General features: G+C 45.5%; 9 protein-coding genes across 9 annotated transcripts; 4 read left to right on the forward strand and 5 right to left on the reverse strand.

Annotated features, from left to right (window-relative positions):
* Positions 1-330: 330 nt before the first annotated feature.
* N7529_004219 (putative mitochondrial phosphate carrier protein (Mir1)) lies at positions 331-1,430 on the reverse strand (the record flags this gene model as incomplete). The annotated part of the gene is made up of 4 exons (XM_057239746.1): positions 331-715; positions 773-1,192; positions 1,252-1,323; positions 1,378-1,430. The coding sequence occupies 4 exons, from the start codon at positions 1,428-1,430 to the stop codon at positions 331-333; spliced, it is 930 nt and encodes a 309-aa protein (XP_057099041.1).
* A 1,210-nt stretch (positions 1,431-2,640) lies between these two features.
* N7529_004220 (uncharacterized protein) lies at positions 2,641-3,469 on the reverse strand (the record flags this gene model as incomplete). The annotated part of the gene is made up of 2 exons (XM_057239747.1): positions 2,641-3,133; positions 3,186-3,469. Coding segments are annotated over 2 exons (777 nt in total), but the record flags the coding sequence as incomplete, so codon positions are not given.
* Positions 3,470-5,077: 1,608 nt separating this feature from the next.
* Positions 5,078-6,813, forward strand: N7529_004221 (alpha-amylase; the record flags this gene model as incomplete). Its single annotated transcript, XM_057239748.1, has 5 exons — positions 5,078-5,426; positions 5,479-6,074; positions 6,131-6,154; positions 6,203-6,223; positions 6,280-6,813. The coding sequence occupies 5 exons, from the start codon at positions 5,078-5,080 to the stop codon at positions 6,811-6,813; spliced, it is 1,524 nt and encodes a 507-aa protein (XP_057099043.1).
* A 1,597-nt stretch (positions 6,814-8,410) lies between these two features.
* On the forward strand, positions 8,411-10,459 carry N7529_004222 (MFS transporter; the record flags this gene model as incomplete). The annotated part of the gene is made up of 6 exons (XM_057239749.1): positions 8,411-8,465; positions 8,532-8,725; positions 8,791-9,204; positions 9,264-9,639; positions 9,704-9,751; positions 9,804-10,459. The coding sequence occupies 6 exons, from the start codon at positions 8,411-8,413 to the stop codon at positions 10,457-10,459; spliced, it is 1,743 nt and encodes a 580-aa protein (XP_057099044.1).
* Positions 10,460-10,945: 486 nt separating this feature from the next.
* N7529_004223 (uncharacterized protein) lies at positions 10,946-12,895 on the reverse strand (the record flags this gene model as incomplete). Its single annotated transcript, XM_057239750.1, has 6 exons — positions 10,946-11,247; positions 11,333-11,580; positions 11,633-11,866; positions 11,929-12,438; positions 12,490-12,507; positions 12,573-12,895. 6 exons carry the CDS (start codon positions 12,893-12,895, stop codon positions 10,946-10,948), a joined length of 1,635 nt encoding a protein of 544 aa, XP_057099045.1.
* A 651-nt stretch (positions 12,896-13,546) lies between these two features.
* N7529_004224 (SDR family oxidoreductase) lies at positions 13,547-14,795 on the forward strand (the record flags this gene model as incomplete). Its single annotated transcript, XM_057239751.1, has 6 exons — positions 13,547-13,625; positions 13,676-14,133; positions 14,200-14,326; positions 14,382-14,453; positions 14,522-14,608; positions 14,668-14,795. 6 exons carry the CDS (start codon positions 13,547-13,549, stop codon positions 14,793-14,795), a joined length of 951 nt encoding a protein of 316 aa, XP_057099046.1.
* A 2,732-nt stretch (positions 14,796-17,527) lies between these two features.
* On the forward strand, positions 17,528-18,607 carry N7529_004225 (heme-dependent oxidative N-demethylase family protein; the record flags this gene model as incomplete). The annotated part of the gene is made up of 3 exons (XM_057239752.1): positions 17,528-17,955; positions 18,009-18,131; positions 18,199-18,607. 3 exons carry the CDS (start codon positions 17,528-17,530, stop codon positions 18,605-18,607), a joined length of 960 nt encoding a protein of 319 aa, XP_057099047.1.
* Positions 18,608-18,989: 382 nt separating this feature from the next.
* N7529_004226 (uncharacterized protein) lies at positions 18,990-20,278 on the reverse strand (the record flags this gene model as incomplete). Its single annotated transcript, XM_057239753.1, has 4 exons — positions 18,990-19,037; positions 19,103-19,623; positions 19,688-20,117; positions 20,177-20,278. 4 exons carry the CDS (start codon positions 20,276-20,278, stop codon positions 18,990-18,992), a joined length of 1,101 nt encoding a protein of 366 aa, XP_057099048.1.
* Positions 20,279-20,574: 296 nt separating this feature from the next.
* Positions 20,575-21,346, reverse strand: N7529_004227 (uncharacterized protein; the record flags this gene model as incomplete). The annotated part of the gene is made up of 3 exons (XM_057239754.1): positions 20,575-20,923; positions 20,981-21,151; positions 21,228-21,346. The coding sequence occupies 3 exons, from the start codon at positions 21,344-21,346 to the stop codon at positions 20,575-20,577; spliced, it is 639 nt and encodes a 212-aa protein (XP_057099049.1).
* Between the last annotated feature and the right edge of the window lie 4,209 nt (positions 21,347-25,555).

Raw genomic sequence — 25,555 nt, forward strand, 5'->3', positions numbered from 1 at the left:
AATAACATACTAGCTTATTCTACTCGATATAAGCAGGATCTCGGATTTGTTGTTGAATCACTGAAATTGTTTGGCAGCCAGCTTACAACGACATATTCATGATTAATTTTCCCAGCTTATTTTAGTACTTTAAAAAAGCAGCTCCCGTTTCTTCTGCTTTTCTTGGAGCACTATAACTTGACCATGTGAAAAAGAAAGTGCTTTTGAAAGTTATTTCAAACAAGATAATATTGTACATCATGTATGAGGCAGTACATAGGCATAAGACATGAGGTGATCTAGACAAGGCTTCTATGATCCTTCCGAGCACATAAGATCGGGGTCGGACCTCTATTTAGAGATCTCAACACCACCAGTGGCACCGAGCATACGCTTGATGTCACCATAGATAGCGAACTGACCGGCAGTGATGGAGCCGACCATGAAAAGACGGGCACCAATACCACCGTAGGAGCCACGAATACCGAGTTCTTTTGCGATCTTGATAAGACGGGTGACGGTGCCCTCACCAGGAGCACCCTGAGTCTTGTTGATTTTTGAGAGCATAGTGTCGGCAGGCTGGGAGATGACAGCAGCGGCGAGACCAGCGATCAGACCGGAGCCGAGGTTGATACCGGTCTTAGCACCATCGGAAAGGGTGTCCTTGTTGACGGTCGCAAGGATGGACTCGGAGACCTTCTCGAACACGACGAACTTGGCCATAGTGTAGGGGACCCTGTAGAACGGAGTTAGCGGGAAGCGCGCGGATTAAAATCCATTCAATATAACTCACTGCTTGAATAGGATGGGCCCGAATCCAGAGTAGAAAGCGCCAATGCCCTCCTCCTTCAGAATGCGGCCCATGGCAGGAAGCAGACCGTTAGCGAAGGTAGGCTGGGAAACAAGACGGATACGGGTGGCCTCGAGCGGGCAGAGAGCGATATCAGCAAAGAATTCGGCGGCACCAGCCGAAGCGAGGTAGACGGCGGTACGGTTGTTCTTCGCGGTCTCGTAGCCGACAGCGTTGATAGATTGCTGCTTAAAGAACTCGTATCCTCCAAACTTGAAAGCGCCCTGGAGGAAGTATCCGGCGGCAGTAGGTCCGAAACCGGTCAAGAGAGCACCAGCACCCTCATTCTGGATAACCTGGCGGAAGCCACCGAGCATACCACGGTTGTAGGTGACGGGGTCAAGTTGGATACGGGTCTTGACACTGTCGGCGACGTGGCGTCAGCGCATATCACTAAACATGTTCACACTTCGAAAACTTACACATCGAGAGGTGTGGCAGCACCGTGTGTGACGGCGCAGCAAACCGCACCTGCAAACGCAAATCGCGAATACCTGGGACAAAGAGTCAGTGACGGGTCATTGCGAAACAAACATTTCAAAGCATACAGGTTGAGAGGGCTCATCTGAGGAGCATCCTTGGAAGCTGTGGGAGCGGCCATCGTGGTAGATTTGAAAGCAAAATAAAGGGAACCCGTTAAGAGAGGAGAGGAATAAAAAGTAAAAAGTTGTATTGATGCTCAATTGGAGTGGAGTACAGAAAAGAGGAGAAGAAAGGGATTTGCCGCTCAGCCCGAAAACTTTTCGCGGGCGGGAGCTCGGCACAAGCTATAGAACACCAAACCTCCGATCGCCCGGCCAACTATAACTATATGTACATCTCCAAACCCACATATAATATGTTGATCCATATGCAAGTATATAGCAGGTACAAACTGACATAGACAATATATGCGATCAGACATGGTATCAATAGATCAATGATCTGCAATGAAAAAACAAGTCAAATAGTTTAAACTGCGACCCACGTCAGAATGCCTCCCTTACGTCACAGTGGATATGGTGGACAGTTTTTGCGGCCATGTGGATTTAATAGCTTCATATAAGCCCTACCATACTGTTGAAACTGTGGAAAACATCTAACCGCTAAAAGTTTGAATTTGAAAATTGGGACACTACCTATATAGTGTAAGACAAATTATTTATCAAAACCTTTTTATTAGCTCTGAAGAGTCCACGGGTACTTTGATAACTGAGTAGCAAGGCCCCTTCTTCCTCCACGTATAAATTGAACTCTTCTACAGCTTTGGGAGTCGAGTGGAAGCAGGTCAGGATCTCCAAGTGCCTCGGGTGTGTGATCCAATCGCGTCTTGTTCGGTCCCTCAGTGATGTTTCATAACGACGATGAATTGAACTTTGCACGTGGGATCAAAATTGATGCTTTGGGATTAATCATTGGCATATTTCAGCAAATGAGACAGTATTCGAGCACAACAGGCGTCTCAAGGTTCGAACGGAGTTGCTTAAAAATCCGAATTACTTCTTACTGGTACGAGGCCAAAGAGGTGACTTTAGCTTTGAATTTGAGCTTGATTTCATGCGACGTGAACTTGTAGCCGCAGCTCGTTAGGTGTCTATATCAGAACCATGGCACTACATCGGTCAGGTGGTATTATAGGCTCTAATGTCATCTATCCGATGTTTAATGGAAGAAATGGCATATACCGGTGTTTTGTATCGCTTTGTATTGATAAATTGAGATGTGGAGGACTTGAGCAGAATAATAGTTTCACAAAAACACAAAAGCAAGCGCCGGAAAATGCTAAAAGATCAATGCAAAAGAAGCTGAAATGACAAAATACTAAGTTATACCCTATCGTTCTCCAAAGAAGGGGTGACCTCCTTATAAGCAAAGTGCTTTTGTTGTTTCTCTGGCACAACTATCATTCCAATGCCAACGGCAATCCCCAAAGCAACAATTTCCTGCAGGACACTCATGCAGAGATAGATAGTGGCATCACCCGACAAGATCGTGAAGCGGGAATCGGTAGTGAAATCACCGATCGCCGAGTAAACCAACCTGACCAACAGGAAAGGTGAAGAAAGCGCAATGGCAAGGAAGAACTTGCGCTGCCACACACTGGCCGTGGATCGGAGCTGGATGTATAGCCAGACAGTTGTCGAGATAAGGACAACAAACACCACGATGAAAATTGCCATCGCACCCTTGACAACACCGTTTGGATGGAAGGTGGTTGTGTTGTCGGGGACCATACTAATTCCCGCGATTCCAAGAATGAGACCAACGATGCAAACGATGGTCACAATTTTGAGATATTTGGGATGCATTCGTTGTTGGATATCTCTGTTTTTGTTAGTAAACATTTGTGTCTCGGAGTGCACTCAAATAAACTCACATTTGTCCCAACAGTCCAATATAAGTAAGGATCAGAGGCGCAATTCCAATCAACTCGCATACTGCTTCAGCAATATAGATCTTCTCATCGTAGTCGGTAATCGTCAATAGCGTACATATTCCACCGATGATTCGAAGAAGAGAGAGCGTTATGATAAATCGCCAAGTCTTGCGACCAGCCCTCCAGCCAGTCCGCTTCCAGATGAAAAGCGCAAGTACGAGAAAGACAGGAAAGATGGCAAGTTGGAGGATGGCAATACCATCGCGATAGGTCACAGAACCCATGGTGGTGGTCGGGTAATAGGGATGGTAGTATGGTAGAGATGGTAGTATGATAAAGATGGTAGTTATGAAACGGGGATACCAAGACTTGAGTGCCCCTGCCAAGATGGGAACTTTACCACCTTTTATGTTCTCATGTTCCAAAGACAATATGCTTCAATTTTCTAAAGATAACTATCTGCCTTAGCGGCAATACAGCCTCGTCAAAATTAATGTAGATCAAACTCCTATGGACATCGTAATTGGCAGAGCATCTCAGATCCACCAAACAAGACTAGTGCATCCTTGGGCTGTGCACGCTGATCGATGGTGAACAGCCAATCTCAGAGCTTAATTCCAGCCCTAAGGTAGATGTGGGTCGAACTTAGCATCTATTACCGAGATTGTATTAGCGGATAGATATAAAAAGTTAGTAAATACAGACTAGTGTAAGTTGGCGTTCGAACTTTGCGCGTCAAAGAAAGCTCAGCCATTCACCAGCCCCTCGGCTCGCCTGTGAACCTAATTACAGAGATATCGGCTGTTTCTGTCGAGTATTTAAGCATAATGTTGATGAGGCGAATAGAAAGTTTGGAAACAGCCTGTATCGATAAAATTTGCTAAAACGGATCTATTCACGACTGAGAGAAGGTCGAAGGGAAGATCCAATAAAATAGAGAAAGACTTGAGATGAAAAAAAAATTGACAGAATCGTACCTACCCAGGGAATAAGAATGTCAAGAACTAAACATATGCAAGAAATCTACCTAGGTGTGACAGTCATAGCCCGCATAAATTATTGCTTTGCACGGTCGCTAATACCAATACCATTTGTTCATTTCAATGATCATTTTAGCCCCCAAAACCTGGCCAGGAAGTACCACGAATCATGTAATCAGAACACAATGTGGTCTCTCTGGCTGTAGTCTGATTGGCCAGATAAGCTCTCAATTCCCACGATCCGAGCTGTTTGTACTTATATAGTACAGACCTCGCGTCTTTTCTATTCTAGTTAAAAATCCACGCGTCAAACACTTGTAACACTGATTCATCGCTTTGACTATTTGTTACATAATTGGGTAAGAGATCACGACATCTCTTGAGACAGTACAAATGCAAATCTTATGATGTTCGTTGAACAAGCTCCTGTTTTCAATCTAGATTTTGTGAGAACAAAAATCAAAATTTCTGACTGCACATTTTGCCGTTTTTATCAATTCGGTAAACACACAGTAGATATCTGCTTTCAAATCTATATTGCACAGCAGGGTACAGTGTAGTATGGCTGTGTCACCAACCAGTTCCGCATGGCCCTGATCCTTGCACAGCTTGATTTACACCAGACTGACAAAGTATATTGTTTTCTTTCATTTACATTCCTAGATTTTGCAATCCTCAGGCGTGGCTTTTTTTCCTTCTCCTATAACCAGACATAGTCAACCCAATGCGATCGTTTCTGAGCTTTTGCCTTAAGATGCGGAGAAGATCCAAGAAGTGGCGAGAGCTCGAAGGTTTCATTATCTCTTCTTTCAATCATCGTATTTACATTACTGACTACTCCATGTTCGATTAGATGCAGTTGAAGTTTTCGAGAAACAAGCTCCATGGCCTTCTCCAGAAAACTCACTCATGATGCAAGGCTTCGAATGGCACGTACCAGCTGATCAGGGCCATTGGCGGCGCTTGCGAAAATCGATCCCAGATCTCAAGGATATCGGAGTAGACAATATATGGATTCCTCCTGGGTGCAAAGGCATGGATCCTTGTGGTATCGGGTATGATATCTATGATCTATATGATCTCGGAGAATTCGACCAAAAGGGAACAATAGCCACACGTTGGGGATCGAAGAAGGATCTGCAAGAACTAGTACGCGCTGCGGAAGATGTGAATATCGGAATTTATTGGGACACAGTTTTGAACCAAAAGGCGGGGGCGGATTCAACTGAGAATTTCATGGCTGTTAGGGTGGACCCAGAAGGTTTCTGTACCCGAAGCTCAAATCTATACTGTAAGATCTAACCAGCCTATAGATCGAAATACCGAATTATCTCCACCGGAGATGATTGCCGGGTGGGTCGCGTTTGACTTTCCGGGTCGTGGTGAGAAGTACAGCAAGATGAAATATCATTGGCAACATTTCACCGGCGTGGACTGGGACGAATCAAAGCAGAGCTATGCGATATACAAGACAAGTGGACATAATAAAGATTGGGCAAAGGACGTCAGCGATGAGCGTGGAAACTATGACTACTTGATGTTTGCTAACATCGATCATTCCCACCCAGAAGTTCGGGCTGATATATTCAAATGGGGAGAGTGGATTGGCACGGAAATACCCATCAGAGGCATGCGAATTGACGCAGCGAAGCACTATTCAGCTTCGTTTCAGAAAGATTTTGTCGCACATCTCCGCAACACTGTCGGGGCCGATTATTATCTGGTTGGAGAGTATTGGAGGGGAGAGGTCAACCTACTTCTGAAGTATCTCAAAATGATGGATTATGAAATATCGCTATTCGATGTTCCACTTTTGGGTCGCTTTGCGGCTATCTCAAGGATGGCAGGTGGTGATTTACGGAAGATATTTAGAGGCACATTGGTAGAAAAGATGCCAAACCACGCAGTAGTAAGTTTCAATTGACATTCGAGGAGTGAAATACCGAGCCTGACTTTGACTGCCAGACTTTTGTTGGAAACCATGATACAGTAAGTCATCTTAATCCAAATGGGCTTCCATTAACTCACAATGTATAGCAAATCGGACAGTCATTAGAGGTGAGATACATTACATGGTTCAAGATCTTGGCATTGACAATGTGCAATTTGTACAGACTGTGATCGCCCCTTTCTTCAAGCCTCTCGCATATTCATTGATTTTGCTTCGAAGTCAAGGTCATCCATGCATCTTCTATGGAGATCTCTATGGAATCAGAGGTGGACCGGAGCCCCAGGCTGGTTCGTCCTGCAACAGGAAGCTTCACATCCTCACCCGTGCGCGGAAGCTGTTTGCTCACGGTGAACAGCGAGACTATTTCAATAGACGCAACTGCATCGGTGAGTATTGGGTAATGTCGACTGTTATAGTCACCGGTCTAATTCACTCCACAGGATTCGTACGATATGGCAATTATCAACACCCTTTCGGTCTTGCTTGTATCATGAGCAATGGTGGCTCATCTTACAAACGAATGTATGTTGGTAGTAAGCATACCGGGGAGCTTTGGACAGATATAATGGAGTGGCGGTGTGAGACAGTAGTCATAAATAGCTGCGGCTACGGCATTTTCCCCGTCGATGCTATGAGTGTCAGTGTCTGGGTCAACTCCCTAGCAACCGGGAGACATGATCTAAATCGCCCATTGTAAGTGCAACTCGGGTCTCATCACTCGAAGATCTCGATGACCTACTGACTATCTGTACCTTTCTAGTAATGAAGATATATACACGCGCTAAGATTACATGAAACATTATTCTCGTTACTCAATAGAAACGTGACCATCGATATTGCTATTAACTACCTGTCTGGCCCTCCGATTGAAACTCATGGACATAGCAAGCCCAGCATAGCTTGAAAAGTATATCATAGCAAATTCGTTCACTTGAACTTTTGAAGCTTCGATCCTCTGCACGTTGAACATTCCCCGGAGTGTAACTAATTAGAACTTCGCACGTGTGCCTGAAACATGGCTTGGTGCCTAACTTACAAGGCTCCAAAGTCGGAATCCTTGCCCCTTGTTGACAGATACTCGAACCCGCATAACACTCAGAGTTTACCTCCTCATATAACAATTGCTAACTTTCCATTAATTTATTTTGAATACAGCAAGCTCTACACGTTGTGTTCATATTCTCATGACTGGTCAGGGCAGATCGGCCAAATCTCCGAACCCGTCAGCGGGACGCGCAACCGGCACCGATCCGGCACCGGAGTCGGGAAATTTCAACTTGGCCGACGCCAGCCCAACTCCGGGATGACTTACCTGAAACTCGCATACGGGTAGGAAAAGTGATATCAACAAATGCAGGCTTCAGAGCTCGTGAAGTTCACTTATGCTGCTGACTGTTGATAAGGGTGGGGTCGTTTTCGAGATACTCGTCCGAGCACAAAATGAGTCAAGCCCATGCTCAGCGGAATACCCCGTTCCCGGCGAGCATCCCCAGCATTGGCGTCCCCGCTACAGGGAGCTTCCTCATACCAAGAACCAGCCATGGCTCGATCTGGTTAACAATTCCCCCGCACATATCATGGGAACAAATGCTTACCATCCCACAAAGGCTTGCATAATTAGCCCGGTTGACGTGATGAAGAGCTAACTGGCGCTGCCATTCATGCAAGCCCAACCGATTGATCTACAGGGTTTTTGTCCCCAATTTTCAATTGAAGAATTCGATATTCAAGTAGCCTGATGCTTGCGGTCGAGGTACTCATATCGAATTCTTCGCAGTTATGGACAAAACCAATTCGTCCACGTAGTTTTCGCAAGCGACACATGCCCAAATATTAAGGGAGTTGACAATCGATTTCCATTGTGAGATCCCATGTGATATTCAAAGGGTCACATTTTGGGTTGCCACTTTAGCAATCCGCAGGATCTTGGCTCTTGTTTTCCACCCAAAAGTTGGGGAAATAGCCGTCCTAACCGGGCCAAGTATATTCAATAATTGATCAGCACCCCCAAATGCCTAATTTGACAGGGAAAGCCAATCTTTTCTCGCCGTAGTCACCATAATGGCGTCGCACACAGACTTCATTTGTCAAACTTAGGGCGTAGAATCAGAAACTGCTTGTCGGATGTGGAGCCGAATCCACCTTAAGCTTGTCGTTTATTTGTCTGACTCAAAGGTGGGACCTTGTGGAGGTCTGCATTTTCGATGTTGGTCCCTTTATAACTCAGGTGTCCCGTCTGTATCTTCACTTAGCATCCAGACTGCTAGACTTATGGGTGACTGAACCTAGTCATAATGTCGGACCATTTTCATGCCGAGGAAAATATCCAGAAGGTTATGTCAACTTCAGGTTAGTTGCATAAAATTTTTTTCCCGCTTTCATATTTTAGTTCACAATACTGAGATTGCCGCACAGAGGACGTAGTGGGATCATCTCGGGAATCACAGCACAGCTCCCACGACTCTGAAGATCAAGACTCAGAAGTTGGCCATGAGCCAATTCAAGAACGTTATGGCAAACCTTCGTTCTCTCGATTCCGTCAAGTGGCTTCAAAAACAATCGTATCATTTGGAGCTAATGACCCGGAGAACCCCATCAATTGGAGAAATGTATGTCTTGTTTAAAAAGAAATGAGGTTGATTAATGGAAGACTGTTTGCTGATAACTCTATCAGAGAAGGAAGTTCTTGGTTCTCGCATCAGGTGTCATGCAGGTCATGAACAGCACCATCGGCTCTTCGATTTGCAGTAACGCTATCCCAGAGATCGCCGAAGAGTTCAACATCACCGACGAAACACTGCTCGTCTTACCGATATCCATTTTTCTCATCGGCTACATCTTAGGACCTTTGCTATGGGGCCCTAGCTCCGAGTATTTCGGGCGAAAGCCCCCTTTGCTCATCGCTTACGTTCTGTTCATGGTATTTACGCTGGCGTGCGCTGTCGCAGACTCATATGCTTCATTGCTTGTTTTCCGGTTGTTCAACGGCATGGTTGCATCGGCGCCTATTGCAACTGTGGGTGGATTGTTTGCCGATGTGCACGATGATCCCACACTACGAGGTCGACTTATGGCATACTTCATGGCTGTAAGTAGTGATTGCTCTATTCGACACTGATGCTCAGTTTGAAACTAAACAATGTGCAGTGCACAACCTTTGGACCCATCATCGGGCCGTGGGTCTCTGGCTTTGTAGCAGTTGTTAGCTGGCGTTGGTGCTTCTGGATCGGACTCATTTTGTCAGGGGCAAGTCTGCCATTAGTTCTCTTCATGCCGGAGACCTATGCACCCGTCATTTTAAAGCGCCGTGCGCATAAGCTTCGCAAAGAAACTGGGAATTCCAGCATCGTTTCGCCACTGGATGTTCAGAGTCGCAACATACGAGAAATGGCACTTTTAACGATCTCACGACCCTTCCGCATGATTATTCATGAGTCAATCGTTTCTTTGACTTCCTTGTACCTTGCTCTAGCATATGCCATTTTCTATCTCTACTTCGAGGCATATCCGATCATCTTCCAAGGTTTGTGATCCATTCCACTTTCGAGTTCTTGTTGGAGAAACACAAACTGACTTGTATACTCTAGGTATCTACAAAATGAGCCCCGGAGTATCTGGGCTTATGTTTTTGCCGAGTAAGTTATCTCGATTCTCAAAATTTAAAACAGAGATTCTAATACACAACAGTCGGAATCGGTGCTGTTCTCGCCTGCTTCATCTTCCTGTGGTATGATGGCTACCTAGCCCGAGCCAAAGCCCGCAACGCCAGCTGGGCTTTTGTGGAAGAATACCGAAGACTCCCTCTCGCCTGCATTGGCGGGCCTTTATACGTCATCTCCCTGTTTTGGGTCGGATGGACAGCTTCACCGAACATCCACTGGGTGGTTCCATTCCTTTCTGGTATCCCTTTCGGAATGGGCTATCTACTGATCTTCATGGCCATGTTGAACTATCTGACTGACGCCTACGAGACATACTCCGCTAGCGCACAGTCCGCTGCGAGCTGCACTCGGAGTATCTTTGGTGCCGTTCTTCCACTCGCAGCAAAGCCGATGTTCAACCAGCTTGGAGTCCCGTGGGCTTGCAGTCTCATTGCGTTCATCAGCTTGGTTGTTTCTATCATTCCGTTCGGTTTCATTCGCTACGGTGACCGTATCAGAAAGAATAGCAAATTCTGCCAGGAGCTGAAGCGCATCAAGGAAGCTGAGCGGTTGGAGTTGGAGCGCGAGGAGCGCCTTGCTAATGGTGATAATACCCTTGAGCCTATCCCATCTTGCAACACTGGAATTTCTATGGCACGAATCGATACCGCTCGCACAGATAAGGCATCGATTATCTGTTAGGATGTCTTTCACTTGACATGGATGGAATCTTACGCCTCTCCGAATCCGGTCTACTTATCATGAAGTTATCTTTTCAGCGGCAATGAGGGAACGCATTTCTCTACCTCTCTTTACTTTTTCATTCTTTATTTTTGCAGCGGTCCAAAAGTTATGATTTCCATTTTATGAGGCGACTGACATAACCACTTAAATAGTCCACACGTTACTTATTGTCTAATTTTCAAACATCTACCCTGCCAGGCGCACCAAAGACAATCTGGGGCGAGAGAGCAACATATGCCCCGGATCATGCGTTTATTCTTTGAACCTCATTTCTTGCTTGTTGTTCTACATCATTTGGGGCGTGTCGCTATACCTCGGACAATGATACGAATTTGCATCGGGCGAGCGTTACGTACTATTCAAATTGATCTTGAATTTTAGGCCCTAAAATAATTTAAACACTTTTTATTCTAGTCTTGAGACAAACATTCCTTTCCCGCGGTCTTAATCACGCTTCAAGCCAACCTTTCCGACCTTGCGTAATCCCAGAGCACCAACACCACAAGCTGCGAGCATCAGTCCGAAACAAGTCCAGAAGACAGCTCTATACCCAATCATTAGTGCTTCTGGTGAACCTTTGTTGGAATATGGTGATCCTTGAGTGACACCGGCGGAGATGATGGCGAAGATAGTCAATCCAATCGAGGTTCCGAATTGCGCGATAGTGTTGAAGACGGCGCCTGCGAGGCCCTGTGTTTTTGGTGTAAAGGCGTCGGTGATGATGAGGTTTGCGATTGTGAAGATAACTATTCAAAAACTTTGTTAATAAATCTTCTCAGGGAGGATTCGTGATCATAGGCAAGGCAAGTGGAGACTGAGAATGCAGCTTACCATCCGCTGAAAGGGGACCCAAGAGTACAGCCCAAAACGCACAGTACCACCAGGACCAGTTGGGATCGATAATTGCCATCAGCAATGGGGATCCAGCACTGAGGAATGTGGTGACAAGCACCAGATGATCCGCATGGAGACGATGAACAAGCAGTCCCGTTCCAAGATTAAGAACCATGCCAATAACCACATTCGGTAAGAAGCGAAGGGCGGCCTGGAAAGCAGATAGATCTTGGACTTCTTGGAAGCTGGGAGATATGTAAGCATCTTTCTTTGAACGTTCCCTTTGCAAGCACTTACAAGAGACTGAGAATCGTTTCCATTCCGTTGAGTACAGCCCAAGAAAGGAGCACCATGAAGCAAACTGACGCAAATGCCGTGTTTTTCCACAGAGAGTTCGGAATTAAAGCAGACTTGCCCTTCTTCTCACGCCAGTTCATCCAGCCCAAGAATGCAGGAATCATGACCGCAGCTGCACATAGCAAGACAATATTTTCCGCTCGGCGAATGTTCCATGGGCTATCTGTGATGGTACTGCAACTTCTGTTAGCTGTTTGTGGGTATATATACTCACTTTTTCTGAAGGTAATACACACGCGAACACATAGGAAATAATCCCTAGGCAAGAACTTGACAGCAGGATCCCGACCCAATCAATTTCCGATCGGAGTCGGCGCCAGGAGACCGGCTCTCGTTCTGCATCCTTTGGTAACTTGAATAAATTGACAACTGCAAGGACCATAGATATTCCTGCACAGAGGTAATATCCGAATCTCCATCCAAGTGATGAGCCTTGGAAGAGACCACCAAGTACGAGTCCCATCGAAAACCCCAACGGCTGTCCTAGCCCAAGGCAAGCAAACCCAATATTCCTTCTCTTGCCGGCTGGCATGGCATCAGTCAGAATACTGAATGCCGTGGGGAGACACATGGAGGTTGCGATGCCTTGAAATGTGCGGAAGAGAATCATTTGGATACCGGTCTGAGCTACCCCACAAGCAAGAATGAATGCGCCGAGTAGAAAACATCCGGTGAGGTTGATCATTCTGTTCCCCATGAAGTCGGCCATTGAACCAGCCAGGAGAAGACAACATCCATTTGCGAGGCTGTAACATTTTAGCAAATATTCCAATGGCATAATCGTAGTGTCAACTCACGAATATACCGAAGCAGGCCTGACATTGTCAGTCATATTACCTCGATTAAATATTGTCAAAAGAAATGGAAGATTTTCACTCACCAGAGCAATAGATTGTTGGGTAAATTCAAATCCTTTGCGATAGTAGGCAATCCAACAGTGAGTAATCCACTACTCATACTACCAACAAAAGTGATACCGCTAAGGGTAGTAATCAAAATGACTGCGCTGCTGCGAGAAAGATTCACAGATCGAATGTCGTAAGCATTTTCCATGGATGGTTGTGCATCAGATGATTGGTGGGTCAGCGATGCTTCGAGGGAGTTATGGAGCTGGGAATTCAACATTGATACTTGGATCGAGTCATCTAAATCAAGATCGGATGTGCCCGCTTGGGTGTGCACGACTGTGTGAGACGTTGTCATTTTACGAATCAAACCCTGGGTTGACGTGATAACAAAGGGAAAGATATTACCTCTAGTGTCAGATCTCGAGAGGTAAAAAAGGAAGCATCGTGATCTTTTACTCTTAAAGATAATAATGGTCAACAAAAGTGGAGCTATTAGTCAGTTACGCCCTGTGGTGACAACAAATCCGGGGTGCACCTCAACGGCAGGTTTTAGCGGCTTGCTGTATAATTCATATGTGATTGGCTGGTTGGCAAGAACTGGTATATCATGAAATTCTATCATGCTCTACTTCGGACCTTTTGGTCTACAGAACAAGTTCACGGAGAAAAAAGCAGTCAGGGAAAGGCTAACTCCAAAGGTACCTCCCTAGGTAATGTAGTTCTGGCCCAGGGCAAACTTCCTAAAACATACAAACATCTATATAGCGATGAGCAGTCGTATACTTCACTTCATTATCATCGAATTTATTATAATTTCAATGAAAGTGTGCATTGCTGAATATATTCTCTTTACGGAGTTAGGAGATATGAGATTGCGAACACGGGGATTAAACCGCGGGGTTAAGTCAGCATTGTCCAGTACCTATATAATCCATGGCAATAATCGTTTCACTTCCAACATTCGATATTTCTTAACCAGTATCTTTTGAATCTAAATTCTGTCAAGATGACAATCAACTGGTCATGGTCATCAACGGGCGTCGAAGTCGCGGATGAGTATGGTGAGAATATCTCAGGACGCACCTGTAAGGCAAACCTCTAATTCCAATCTACTTTCACTGCTAAGAAAGACCAGTTTTGATCACTGGTCCAAGCGACGGTGGAATTGGAGCAGAAACTGCACTTTGTCTAGCATCTGGTCAACCGTCGACTATTGTTCTTGCCGGCCGGGACCGCGCCAAGATCCAACCTGTCATCGACAGAATCTCTCTCATCAGCCCTAGAACCAATGCGATTTTTGTGGCTCTGGATCTCAGCGACCAAGCTTCGGTACGAGATGCTGCAACAGAAATTAGCAAACAGGTTGACCATATCGATGTTCTCATCAATAATGCCGCAATAATGGCGTGCCCATATAGCACGACAAAAGATAACTTAGAGGTACAGTTTGCTACAAACTTCCTCGGTCCGTTTCTTTTTACTGGCCTCTTATTTCCTAAGCTCCGTGCTGCTGCAGCTGGGGCGCGAATTGTGAACGTGAGCAGCTCCGCGCATCGATTTGAAGGTATTCGATTCGATGATATTGATTTCAAGGTATGTAGCGGGGACAACCGTTCCCCTTGTGAGTTTTGCTGATGTGAAGATTGCCCGTCTCAACAGAGTGGAAAACTTTATGATACCTGGAAAGCATATGGTCAATCAAAAACTGCACTGATCTTGATGGCTATTTACATTGCGGAAAAGGTTCCCAACAATGAGATATCTGCATTCTCTGTGCACCCAGGAAGTCCGTTTAGTTACACCTCGTTTCTATTTACCAATTGCCTAATCAATTTCACTAGGCATTGCATCTAACCTACAACGCCATGTGGATTCTGAGTCAATATCGGATGCCAGAATCAAGTCCCAGAACAGTGAGTCTATTTATACCTTAGTTTCCTTTCCCAAACATATTGCTCCAGCTAATTCTCTCACTCCGTAGTTGTTGACTATGAGGCCACGAAGAGAAAGTCTCTCGAACAAGGCAGCGCTACTACTTTGATCGCAGCTCTGGACCCTAGCCTAGAGAGTGAGTCCCCAAGTTAATTCAAGTTTGACCGATTTTCTGACTATCCTGTCATATTTTAGAATATTCAGGCTCCTATCTTAGTGATGGACAGTTGAAGCGGCAGGCGGATCATGCCTATGGGGCAGAGAATGCGGAGAAACTGTGGCATTTGGGCGAACATCTTCTGGGGCAAACGTTCGAACTATGAGCCTGTCACTCACTCATTGGATGCTATTAGTCGTTGTTACTTGCAGATGAGCATAAATTGGACAACGTGTTTCTTAAACGGTAGTATACTACATTGGAAATTTGCCACGTTTCTATGTCATCCTGCCTTAAATTACACAGTCCTCGATTCCAAGCGGCCAAAGAAGACTGGTTTCTAATTTAGGGGTAAACCGCGACGCGCCAGGCCATAAAATGCGATCCTGACACATATCTCGCCTTGTCTCTTGTGGACCAACACGACCCAGGGCAGGGTTTGGCACCGACGATCTCCAGGGTTGGTGGATTCTGTTGGCCTTATGAGCAAAGTTTAACTCGCTCTCTGGCTCAACGCTACTTACGGTTGAAGCAATACTAATGCAAAGAATCAGCCAAAGTCTAGACTGCGATCTGAGCGTGAGAACATCAAACGTCACAAAGTAACCGGCAAGGATTGCGAACAATTGCTGCAAGACACCATCTCGGACCAAATTACCTTCGACTAGTCACTTTGATCCGTGAGCTGGTTGCCTGCAGGCAGCTGATCGAAACGTCTGTGCGCAAGAGAATGGCGACAAAAAGTAAGAAAGGATTGTTAGGGTTTACGGACCTGACGGAAGGATTATTGTCAAAACTACTCCGTACAAGGGATTGACTTGCATTGGTCTCCACTCTAATTTTTAGTGCGATCGAGGTCCGGGATTAAAAAGTACTTCGAGTACTTGAGGTCCAGGCTTTGCGAATGTCTTGGAGGAAGTAAAGAATCGACGCTGATTGGTCGAGATGGTGTTTTGGGTTAGAGACTAGTCAACTGGTCATTTACCTAGCTAGGAACGAGAACAAAAGAACAACTTACCGATTTCCCTCTCGTCTGGTTACGAATGAAATGCGCAAACAAAATCTTGACGATCCTAATTAGCGGTGGCAAATATAGGTATGCTATGTAGATCGATTCAAGTCAATCCTGGAGGTGGTCTGTGTGGAACTGCAAGGTATTTTTGAGAGGCAAAACAAGTACGTAGGAAGATAAAAGTTTCAAATTAGACCTCCTCGCCTGCACCAACCAGGAAAGTAGAAAGAGAAGACGTTTGGCCCGGAATAAAATAACTAATAGCGGCAAACGCGCTTTGCGCGAAAGGGATTGCGATAACAGCGGGAACCCCATATGGAGTTGTGTGGAGTTTGTGGAGCCTCTACAAAGGGTATTTTGGGCATTTCGGGACCTGCTGATCACTTTGACGTAAGACGATTTTTAGTTTTTTTGGCTGCATATTACATTGTACAAGTTTGTACATTCCATTTGGTCTGTTTTGCTCTTCTCTTGCTTTCCAAACCTATATACGTAGTTGCTGTTTAATCTTGTTGTAGACGCGTCGACCCTACGTAATTGCACAGTATACCCCGGTAAAACATTAATACACTCTTGTTAATCCTAGGATATTCAATTGAGGCGGATGTTAAGTGCTAAATCATATTAAAAACAATAAAAAGCAATTAGCGCCACCACATAGGGTAATATGTCAGATCATTTTATGCGCCCCATCTTTCTAGCTCAGTGAGATGTGATGGACGGATGGGCTAGATCTGACTCCGAGCCAGTCAAAAGCAATATAAACCAACCGCAAGTGGTGCGGGCCGTCGACAGCTGAAATCTGGACCTGCGTGACTCAAACCAAACAAGTCGGTCTCTTCGGTGTTCGGGTACTTCGGTACTTGGGCTATTGTTGGTAGGCGCCCTACGCGACTCGAATCAACTCCCAGTTATTGCCTTGTCCGAAGATGTCCGGAATGCAAAGGTAATATTGTTCGGGCGAGAGTTTTCCGAATTGCTGGGCCCTGGCGGTTCCCGCGCATGGACCTGGAACGCTGGCTCGAGGGCTGCTTGAAGCTAAGCACGGCATCCGTGCCTAGATCGTGGGGTCTTTGCTGGGATTGTTGGTTCACCGCAATGGGATCAACCGCTCACATCGGACTAGTAAGAGTAGCCAACAACCAGTTAGAGACTGGGGGTTTTGAGTATCAGCAACTCCACTCTCTTACACAAGTCGTCGATCTGGTGTTGTTTGCACAGCCCTGTAAAATTTTATCTTCCGCTAAATTCTTGCGAAAATACTAAAAAAATTCAAAGTCTGATATCATGTGGCTGCCAGTAATACTACACGGCAGCTAACACTGCCTGATCTTTTACTTTTGCGGGGAATCAATCTCTGGGCGTATCACAGCTGTTCCGCAGGCACAAGGCTGGAGCTGGAATGTGGAGGCAGCTGCCATAGAGCTACTCATTTCATTTTATTTTTTTTTAGATTTTGTTCTTTACCAAAATTAATGAAGCTGACTGGACTTATCTGGTGACGATCCGTTTTATTTTTATTTTTATTTTTAGCGTGGTTCCAGGCTAACCTTAGGAGTGAGTTGACAGCCCATGTTAAAACACCGGTATTTATATCCTCAGTCCCAGGTCATACTTTATGATGTTCAGCCTTTTTTCTTTTCTTTTTCCTTTCTTTGAAGTTTGTGGCACTTGATTAGTCGACTTTAGTCAAAAAAAAAAGAAAGTTTCAACGGCTTTTTTGTGTGAAGACATCGAACGGAAGAAGTATGACAACCTTTTCACTAGTAGCGATTCCGATCGTCGTCCTTCTTTTCGTCGTTAGACATTATAAAGAACGATTGCAATGGTTATTGCAAAAGGTCACGAATGGGTCATATATATCAATTTTATCTGATTTTAAGCGTATGGCACCATACCCAGCGCAGCCCATCAAAGGCAGAGAGCGATACCGTGTCATGATGGATATCCGCAAACTCGACGCCCGAAATTGGCTCACACTCGACAAGAACTATATGGATGAGCACCGGGTACGGACCCAATTGCTTGAGGAAAGAAAGGGGCAAGTCATACAATGCCTACCGGAGTCACTTGAGGCTTGCCAGGAAACATTAGAAGAGGTTTCAGACTTCCTTTGTGAAAGATTTCCTACTGCGTTCAAAATTTCAACCCATGACAATCAAAAAGTTATTGAAAATTGCATGACTGGGGATAAATTTGCCGTCAGTGGTCGGGACCCCAACGAGGGATTGACCGAGGCACTGGAGGCTGCTGTTCGTCTCACGATGGAAGATCTCAGTATTCTGATGCTGAACGAGGAAGGAGAACATTACCTGTGAGTTCGGGTCCGTGGAAATGCATTTGCAACCGAAACTGACCTCGTTTTAGAGCGGCAAGTGCCAGTTTGTTCCCCGTGGGATGGACTGTGGATCAGAGAATTGGATGGACAATCTCCCAACTGCATGGACCGGTTCCTTTATGGCACCAACAAGCTGCAAACTCCGTCAGCAAGTAAGTCAGCTCAACCAACATCCAACGAAATTCACTGAGAGAAAGAAAATACTAACCAAATCGCAAGATTCTTAGCTCGCCTAACACCTAATGCCCCAATGGAACGCTCGAACTACTTCATAGAAGTCAAAGACCCCAAAGAGAGCCTTGTGGAGATTCTCTATCGACCCGGTTATCTCTGTAACACAGAATTGAAGAACCCTTTACCATCAGAAATTTTGATCCGCCGTGAAAGGCAGACATTCCGTCGTTTACCAAAGACAAGATCCCTCGTGTTCGGTGTCAAGACCTATCTCACGCCTCTCGATGAACTCCCCATGAGGGAGCTGGAAAACTTGGCCAAGGAAATGAAGAGTTGGCCGACCAATGTTGGCAAGTATAAGGGAAGAGACGTGTGGGGAGCAAAAGTGTTAGAATATTATCGGGAGCAAGGTGGAAACTTGGATGAAAAGGAAGATCAAAAAGTTGAGGTCTGAGTGGCCTTTCTGGTTTTATACCTTTGATTTGTTGTATTCGCATTTTTGTCTTGGGAACATTAAAATGGGTCAGCGGCTTTTTGATTCAACAAGCAAAAGTTGTGTTCTTTCCTTCTTTTGAGAAACATAAAATATCATGTTAATGCTTTACCTACATAGGTAGGCCATATTGAAACGTTCTCATTATTCAATTGAATTAGGAAATGCTATTGTTTTAAAGCTATGGACTGAACAATATTTATGTAGCAAAAATGAAAATGACAGATATTTCAGGAGGACAATGCCAAAGTCTATGAAGGAAGTAATGTGAAAGAAGCGAAGGGAGAAATATAGGGGAAAGATCATGCCTGCTAGGGTAAAAGAAATGCCATAGCAGGAGTTTCTAGATCTTCGCCAATGGTGGTTTATCTTGCTTTAAGCGCACGACACCCTGCGATCAAGTCAGCTTATGTCGCCGTACTTACAAATTAGCTTGGAATAGCAAAAGGAACTTACCTCTTGTGTGCAAGTAGCAATGAGAACACCGTCCTTGGACCAAATCTTCTGAATAGCCAAGCCACGGCCCTCGCCAGCCCAAGGACTCTCCATCTCGGTCAACATCCACTCATCAGCGCGGAACGCAAGTGGGTTATGGAAGTAAATCGAATGGTCAAGGCTGACCATCATGCCAACCTCCTTATGTTCAGCATCCTTTGCGCCAGTCGCCTTATCTAAAGCCCCTTCGATGCGGCGGCGGAGGTCTGCGGCCTCCTCTTCTTTCAACTCCTTCAGGGCCCGCGTGATATCTTCGTCGTCGAGGTCAGATGGGTTCTTGAGGGCGCTCAATAGCTTCTCTAGTTCGGCTGGAGACGAGAATCGGGGAATATCGTGGACAATTGCAACGGAGCCAATGAAGAAGCTGTCGGTCACGTAGGCGAGGGCTGATAGATGGGCTTGGTAGCCGCCTTCCTCGGAGATGTGGCCGCGGGCGCGGATGTATCGTCGGACTTTCTTCTCTTCGGGGTTTGCGGAGGTACCTGTAGATTTGATAAACCGATTAGTACAATTGGCATAACGTGCAGCTTCTGGTCAGGGACCTACGGTTCACAATGCCTGCCTTCCTTGACTCAAAGGGGCCACTGCCCGCGTTACTGAGAGCCTTGAGACTGCCTGGCTCGGCTTCTTCTGGTAGGTTCACATCCGGCTTGGTTGCCTGGTGGTGGATGGTCTTTTGGCCGCCACTGCCTACACGGCTGAAGCTCAGTGTGGTGGTGAAAATCGGGCGACCCCGTTGCCGCGCCTGCACGGTTCGAGTCACGAAGCTCCTTCCATCACGGACTCGCTCCACGTGGTATAGGATCGGGATTTCGGAGTCACCGGCTAGCACGAAGTAGCAGTGCATGCTGTGGACGGCGTAATCGGCGGGGACGGTTCGCATGGCGGCTGATAGAGACTGCGCGATCGCGGCACCGCCGTAAATGCCTCGAGCTCCGGGGGGATGCCATAGCGGGCGTGTGTTTGTGAAGACGTCCTAGACAGAGATATACTCATTAGAATGTGAGGAGTGCGGTGCTGGGAGGATATTCATACGGGACCGAGGTCTATCACCGGAGTTAGATCGAGCACATTTTCGATCAGCGCTTTAGAATGATCCTGCGCAGGGGGATCGAAAATCGTCACACGCTTAGACATTTTGCGGCTGTCAAGTTTTGTGAGAAACAAAAACGACTGCAGGTTAAATCAAAATTGCTGAGACGGATGACGGCGAGTTCCTGGGGTTTTGAATTCGGTCGTCGTTCGCGGGAGCAGCCGAGGTCCAAAATGACGCGCTGTGCTTTCGGATTTCGGGATTTCTCATCAACACATGTACAATACCACAAGGGTCAAGTCAAATATTATGCATTAATTTATTCATCTTCACATCGTCCGAAGCACAGTCATGTTCATATCATACATACAATCCCATTCGCTACAACTTGCTGGGAAGGTCAGTGGGTTCCATTTCCAGGATTACGCGTTTCTCCATCATCATCATCAGGCAGGTCAAATCGGTAGGTATTCCGCACAAGATCAGCAGATGGAGCACTTGAACTTTGTTTCTTCAACAGACGAAGCAGCTGTAGTCGTTGCAGCTCCTCGTCACTGAGGAGCGGCCTGCTGCTCTCCGCTTCGCGGTGATAGTCGCGGTATATCAACAAAGCAACAATAGTATAACACACGGAGAAGGCAGTTGGTAGGCAGATTCCTACAAGTCGCAGGGTGTTCAAGTGGAGATCGTGTGCTAGGATGTGCAGTAAGATATTGATGAGTGCGAGGGTGTTGAAGGTGGCATATGGACTGTCGTCGTTAGATCCAAAGCCAACAGAAGAAATCCGGCATATCATTCTAACTCACATGAGCAGGGCATGGTTTATGAAGCGTTTGTGCTTCCTTTGAACACAAGCAATCCATACCAATCCGCAGCACGACCCTCCGATCAAGAAGAATGCGCAATACGTCGACACCGCGGTGTTGAGTTGTAGTTCCTGAGGAGGGTAACCGATCACGATGGCCAGCATCATATATCTAATGGTAATCAGCTACAGTCAGCGGTCTGGACCTCTTATCATGGATCTCATTGGAATTGGGACGTTCAACTGACCCCAACAGCTGTAAAGCACCAAAACAGGCCGCTGCCACTTTCCATCTCGAAGAAACATCTCTTAGCGATGACACCTCGCCAGTCGTAGTATAGACCGACTCGTAATGGTGATTAGGCATATCTTCTTGACCAAGGAGGTCAAAGCGATGATCAAGGGTGACGAAAGATATGCAGGATCAAGTTCGGAAGAAGCAAGTAATTAGCAGGACAAAAACGAGTGTGAAGAAGTTAAATACACTTTGAAGAAACCGAAATTAAAGCGAAGAAGTTGGATTCAGAACTGGGCTAAGGTCCCCAACCCCTCTTCGAAGCTCTAGGCAAACCTGCAGAACTAGTCTGCAGGACTAGTCTCGCGCCGATCTCGCACTCCAATCTTTTGAATGAGAAAGTGATTTGCCAATGAGTATAAGAATATGCGGACTTCTGGCTAGTTATCTGAAAGCTAATCGGTTTTTCAATATATTCGCCGAACTTTATTTGATTTTCGTTGCTCCTCACTCCGGACAACAGTACTGCACTTGAAAAACATGCGACCTCTGCACGGATATGGACTTCAAGGCAACAGTCTCAGCTTGGTGTACCTAGTGTTTACTTTTCAACGGGTACTCTCTGACCCCAAATTCACCCCTACAGCGTGACTCGGGAGGGCTGTTCGTCTTCTAATCGGTATGTATTGGTCGCTGGGCTAGGGCGCCTGACATCCCGCCTTATTGTGGTCTCCGTCGATGCCCTCCAAGGGATGGTCCGAAGAATGCTACCTTGACATTGAATTAGGCAGAACACAAGAGCCACCTCCTCGGTTCTCGAATAACACTAAGTTGTGGATGTGTGCTGACTATGGAAGTCTCGCTGTTGACGGTCTTTTGTAGAACAGTTCAGCTCATTTATTTCTAATAATAAAGAACACTTATGATTTGGCTAGAAGATGCAGACCTTGGTTGTTTATCTTATTTGACGGTCTTATGTCCTTGATCGTTGCATTTATTGGCAGTCAATTTTTGAGATGAGATCGTCATTTTTCGCTTATAGACTTCAACAAAACCAAACAAGTACACTTTATGAAACAGTATTTATGACTATTTTCTCCTCGCTCTTATTCTAAGGGGACCAAATCTTCAAGATATTGCTGGAATCGCCTCTCTGAATACTCAAGACAGTTCATGCCCAGAATATCAAACCTAATTAGTATAGTCAACGTTATATATTTAGACATAATCACTTGTAGATATCCCCCTTGTATTCAATATTTCCTCACTATCATGCCTCTGTGCTCTTTGATCTCCGACATGAATCTACGCACATACTGATTAGCAAGTCCTGTCGCAAGAAAGAAACTGATTGACATACTCGCTTCGGTCGGCTACGGTAGTAGATTCCTTGAACTTGATCTACATCATCACAGTTAATGTACTACTAGAAAAACGAAACACAAAAGTACGAACCATGTAAAGAAGCATTCCGATTTGATCAGAGAGGAAACAAGATATATATCTTACAACGATGTTAACAATTGTGGGCTCCACGGGATTGACCATTTGATCTGTTCAGCAACAGCTAGAGTGCAGTATGTCATAGTCTCATCCTCACGTTTCTATTCTACTATATGAACACCGTAGAGCACCTTAGGGCTGGCATTACTGGCTGGAAAAACCGAAATGGTGAATAAATTGGAATTTTTCGATATGCCAAAAAACCTTGTCTAGGGCCATAACTTCTGATTATATGTATCACTGCTTCCAAAGTGATAGAGAATCTCACCATATATTCTTTTTTCTACTCTGATTGTGGACAAGTAAAACCCGGTAACTCGGGCGAGGCGCAAGCACAATGCTTAATGCCATGTGTCCAGCCTCTAGGCTTATTTTGACAACAAAAGTTGAGATCATCATGTTGGAATATATTGTGATCATCAACCGTAGATGCTGTGATCTCATAGTTGAGAATTGAATAAAACAGCAAGCATGCTTTAATTCAATATAAATCATCTATCTCCTGCATCTCCCATCGATGATCTTCAGAGGCAGTAGGCTTTGATCCTCAGAGCTATAGCCATGGCACCATATGACAAAATTTGCAAGCTCGTAAACGCTGCTTCTCCACCTGGGCAGCGAATTTATCAACAACCCAGTCATCAACAAGCTGCATACTGGCTATTGCCTCAACAAAAACACACGATCAAAACCTTGCTGGGATACAGAGTCTGGGCATTAGATACTGATGAGTATTAGGATGCAACTTCCGGATGATCTCAAAGTCGTCTTTGGCCCAATTCGATGAGGGCGATATTATGGCTAGCCGCAAGGGTACCTGCTCTCAGTTTGGCCGTGATCTGACTAGGAACTTAGATCGAATGGGACCTTCGGTGATAATATGTGCATTTTGTCCACGTTGTTGCAGTTGTTGCAGTTCCTCAATCAATCAATCTTCATCTTCAGCTTCCGATTTTATCAGAACGTCAAGTTCGAGAATTTCCGGTGTGAGAAAAGTAGTTTTAACTAGAATTTTACTCGAGATTTTACCGAAGTGGTGCGGGAAAAATGGACAGGGAACTGTGAAGTACAGAGGAAAAAAGAATTTCTGAAACAGCTTTCTGAAACAGCTTTCTAGTTGAAAGTTTTCCACTGAAAATTCCGGTTATCGGTCTAGTCGAAACTCCTCGCAGCGATCTGTTGGACCTACCTGTTGAGAGGACTGGGAGTGGTTCTGAGTTTTGCTTTGCGTAAGGAAGTGAAAAATGAATGGGTGGGAAGCATTGGAGTACTTTTCCGGGTTCGGATCCGAGATGTTACGCTTGCCGTCTTGGCAAAATTGACTGAAATATCACCCTCTAGGGAACGAAGAGGCCCTTTGGCAAGTGTCTTCGAAGGGAATTCGTAGGCACCACACTAAACACGGGAAGGCCGAGTAATAACTATCTTATATTGCGGGCGCCTGATTCGTGTGAAATGAAGAACCCACCTTCCTAAATAGTTCGACAACACAAACCTGACTAGCTTCAGCATGTGATAGCTTCTTCGCTACCATATTATTTTTCAAGGGCAGTCTATAAGCAGACATGACAACAGAGGATCCAAGTTATACGAGATCTCTGGTGACAACAATCACACAATGGTAGCATCTCATCAGACGTAGCGACCAGGCACGAATTCTCCGCAGTGGCTATGCTAATACTTGGCAAAGGGCGGGAGAGAGATGTGTGGAGAGATAGATTACAAGTGTGGTGTATGGACGACATCTGCATGACTTGGCAGCTATATTGGCGACGGGGCTGTTCAATCAGGGCTCTGGGGCTTGAGCCGAGTGAATTGATTCCCGGAAAAACGTACCGACTAGACCCCAACGGGAATTGCAGCTTTAGCTCAAGGTTCGGGTATGCTGACAAGCAGATTATAGTCTATTTGTAAGACGCTAAATAACGCTAAAGTGAGCCCTGCAGGTTGGACGACTGGTTGGGGTCTGCCGAGCCGATAGGTTGAAGTTCAATTGGCCTAATTTCCGGCGGGTTTGGATTCCAGCCAGAAGGGGATAGTGGACTCGGTCTGATGGGTCATATAAACGTGTTTATACTAGTCCCCAATTTTCCAAAGCTACACTCTAGTACATTGATTTATGCCATCTAACAGTGCTGTAGATATGGAAAGGCTATGAACCTTAATCTAAGCCATTCAAATATGGCGGCTGATGTCAGACTTGACATAGTGTCCCTCAAGGTGCTATCGTGGTTCAAATTACAAGGTAAATCGATGCAAAAAATACATGCACCAAACACACCTTTTAGTACTTTACATGCACTTCCCTCAAGTATAAAGTATTTCGTAGCATGTTCACAACATCAAGTTGACCTTTGCAGTTCCGTCTTTTGATTCATTGTCTCAAATCCAGACCCACAATAGCCAATCTCGAGAATCTATACTCCGTACTTTAATCAAAACAACCACCAGGCATCAATTGAACGTTGTGGCTTGCTTCATCTCCACTCAGCGACATTTTCTACCGGAAATGCACCACATGCCCCGGTACTCTTTAGTGCGCTTGTAATGGGGTTTCGGGACACCCCCTTGAGAACCCCGACCACTAGTCTAAAGAACCAATTCACCGAAATGACCGGAACCCGAACACTTTTGTGGGTTCTTTGAAATGGAGCATTTATTTTTATCAGATGGTCAAAATCTCTTATGTTGCCAGGATATACGTTGCCACAGTAGAGGCTCTAATATGATCCACCACCTTGTAGTTCATGCAAGAAGTGCCAAGATTGAAGTGATTTTCGTATCGCCTTCATATTGCAGTGGCATCCTGTAGGTGGTATCTGTCGGAATCCCAGATAT

This window comes from Penicillium soppii, assembly GCF_028829465.1.
Source record: "Penicillium soppii strain IBT 18220 chromosome Unknown utg000004l, whole genome shotgun sequence".
Classification (NCBI taxonomy): Eukaryota; Fungi; Ascomycota; class Eurotiomycetes; order Eurotiales; family Aspergillaceae; genus Penicillium; species Penicillium soppii.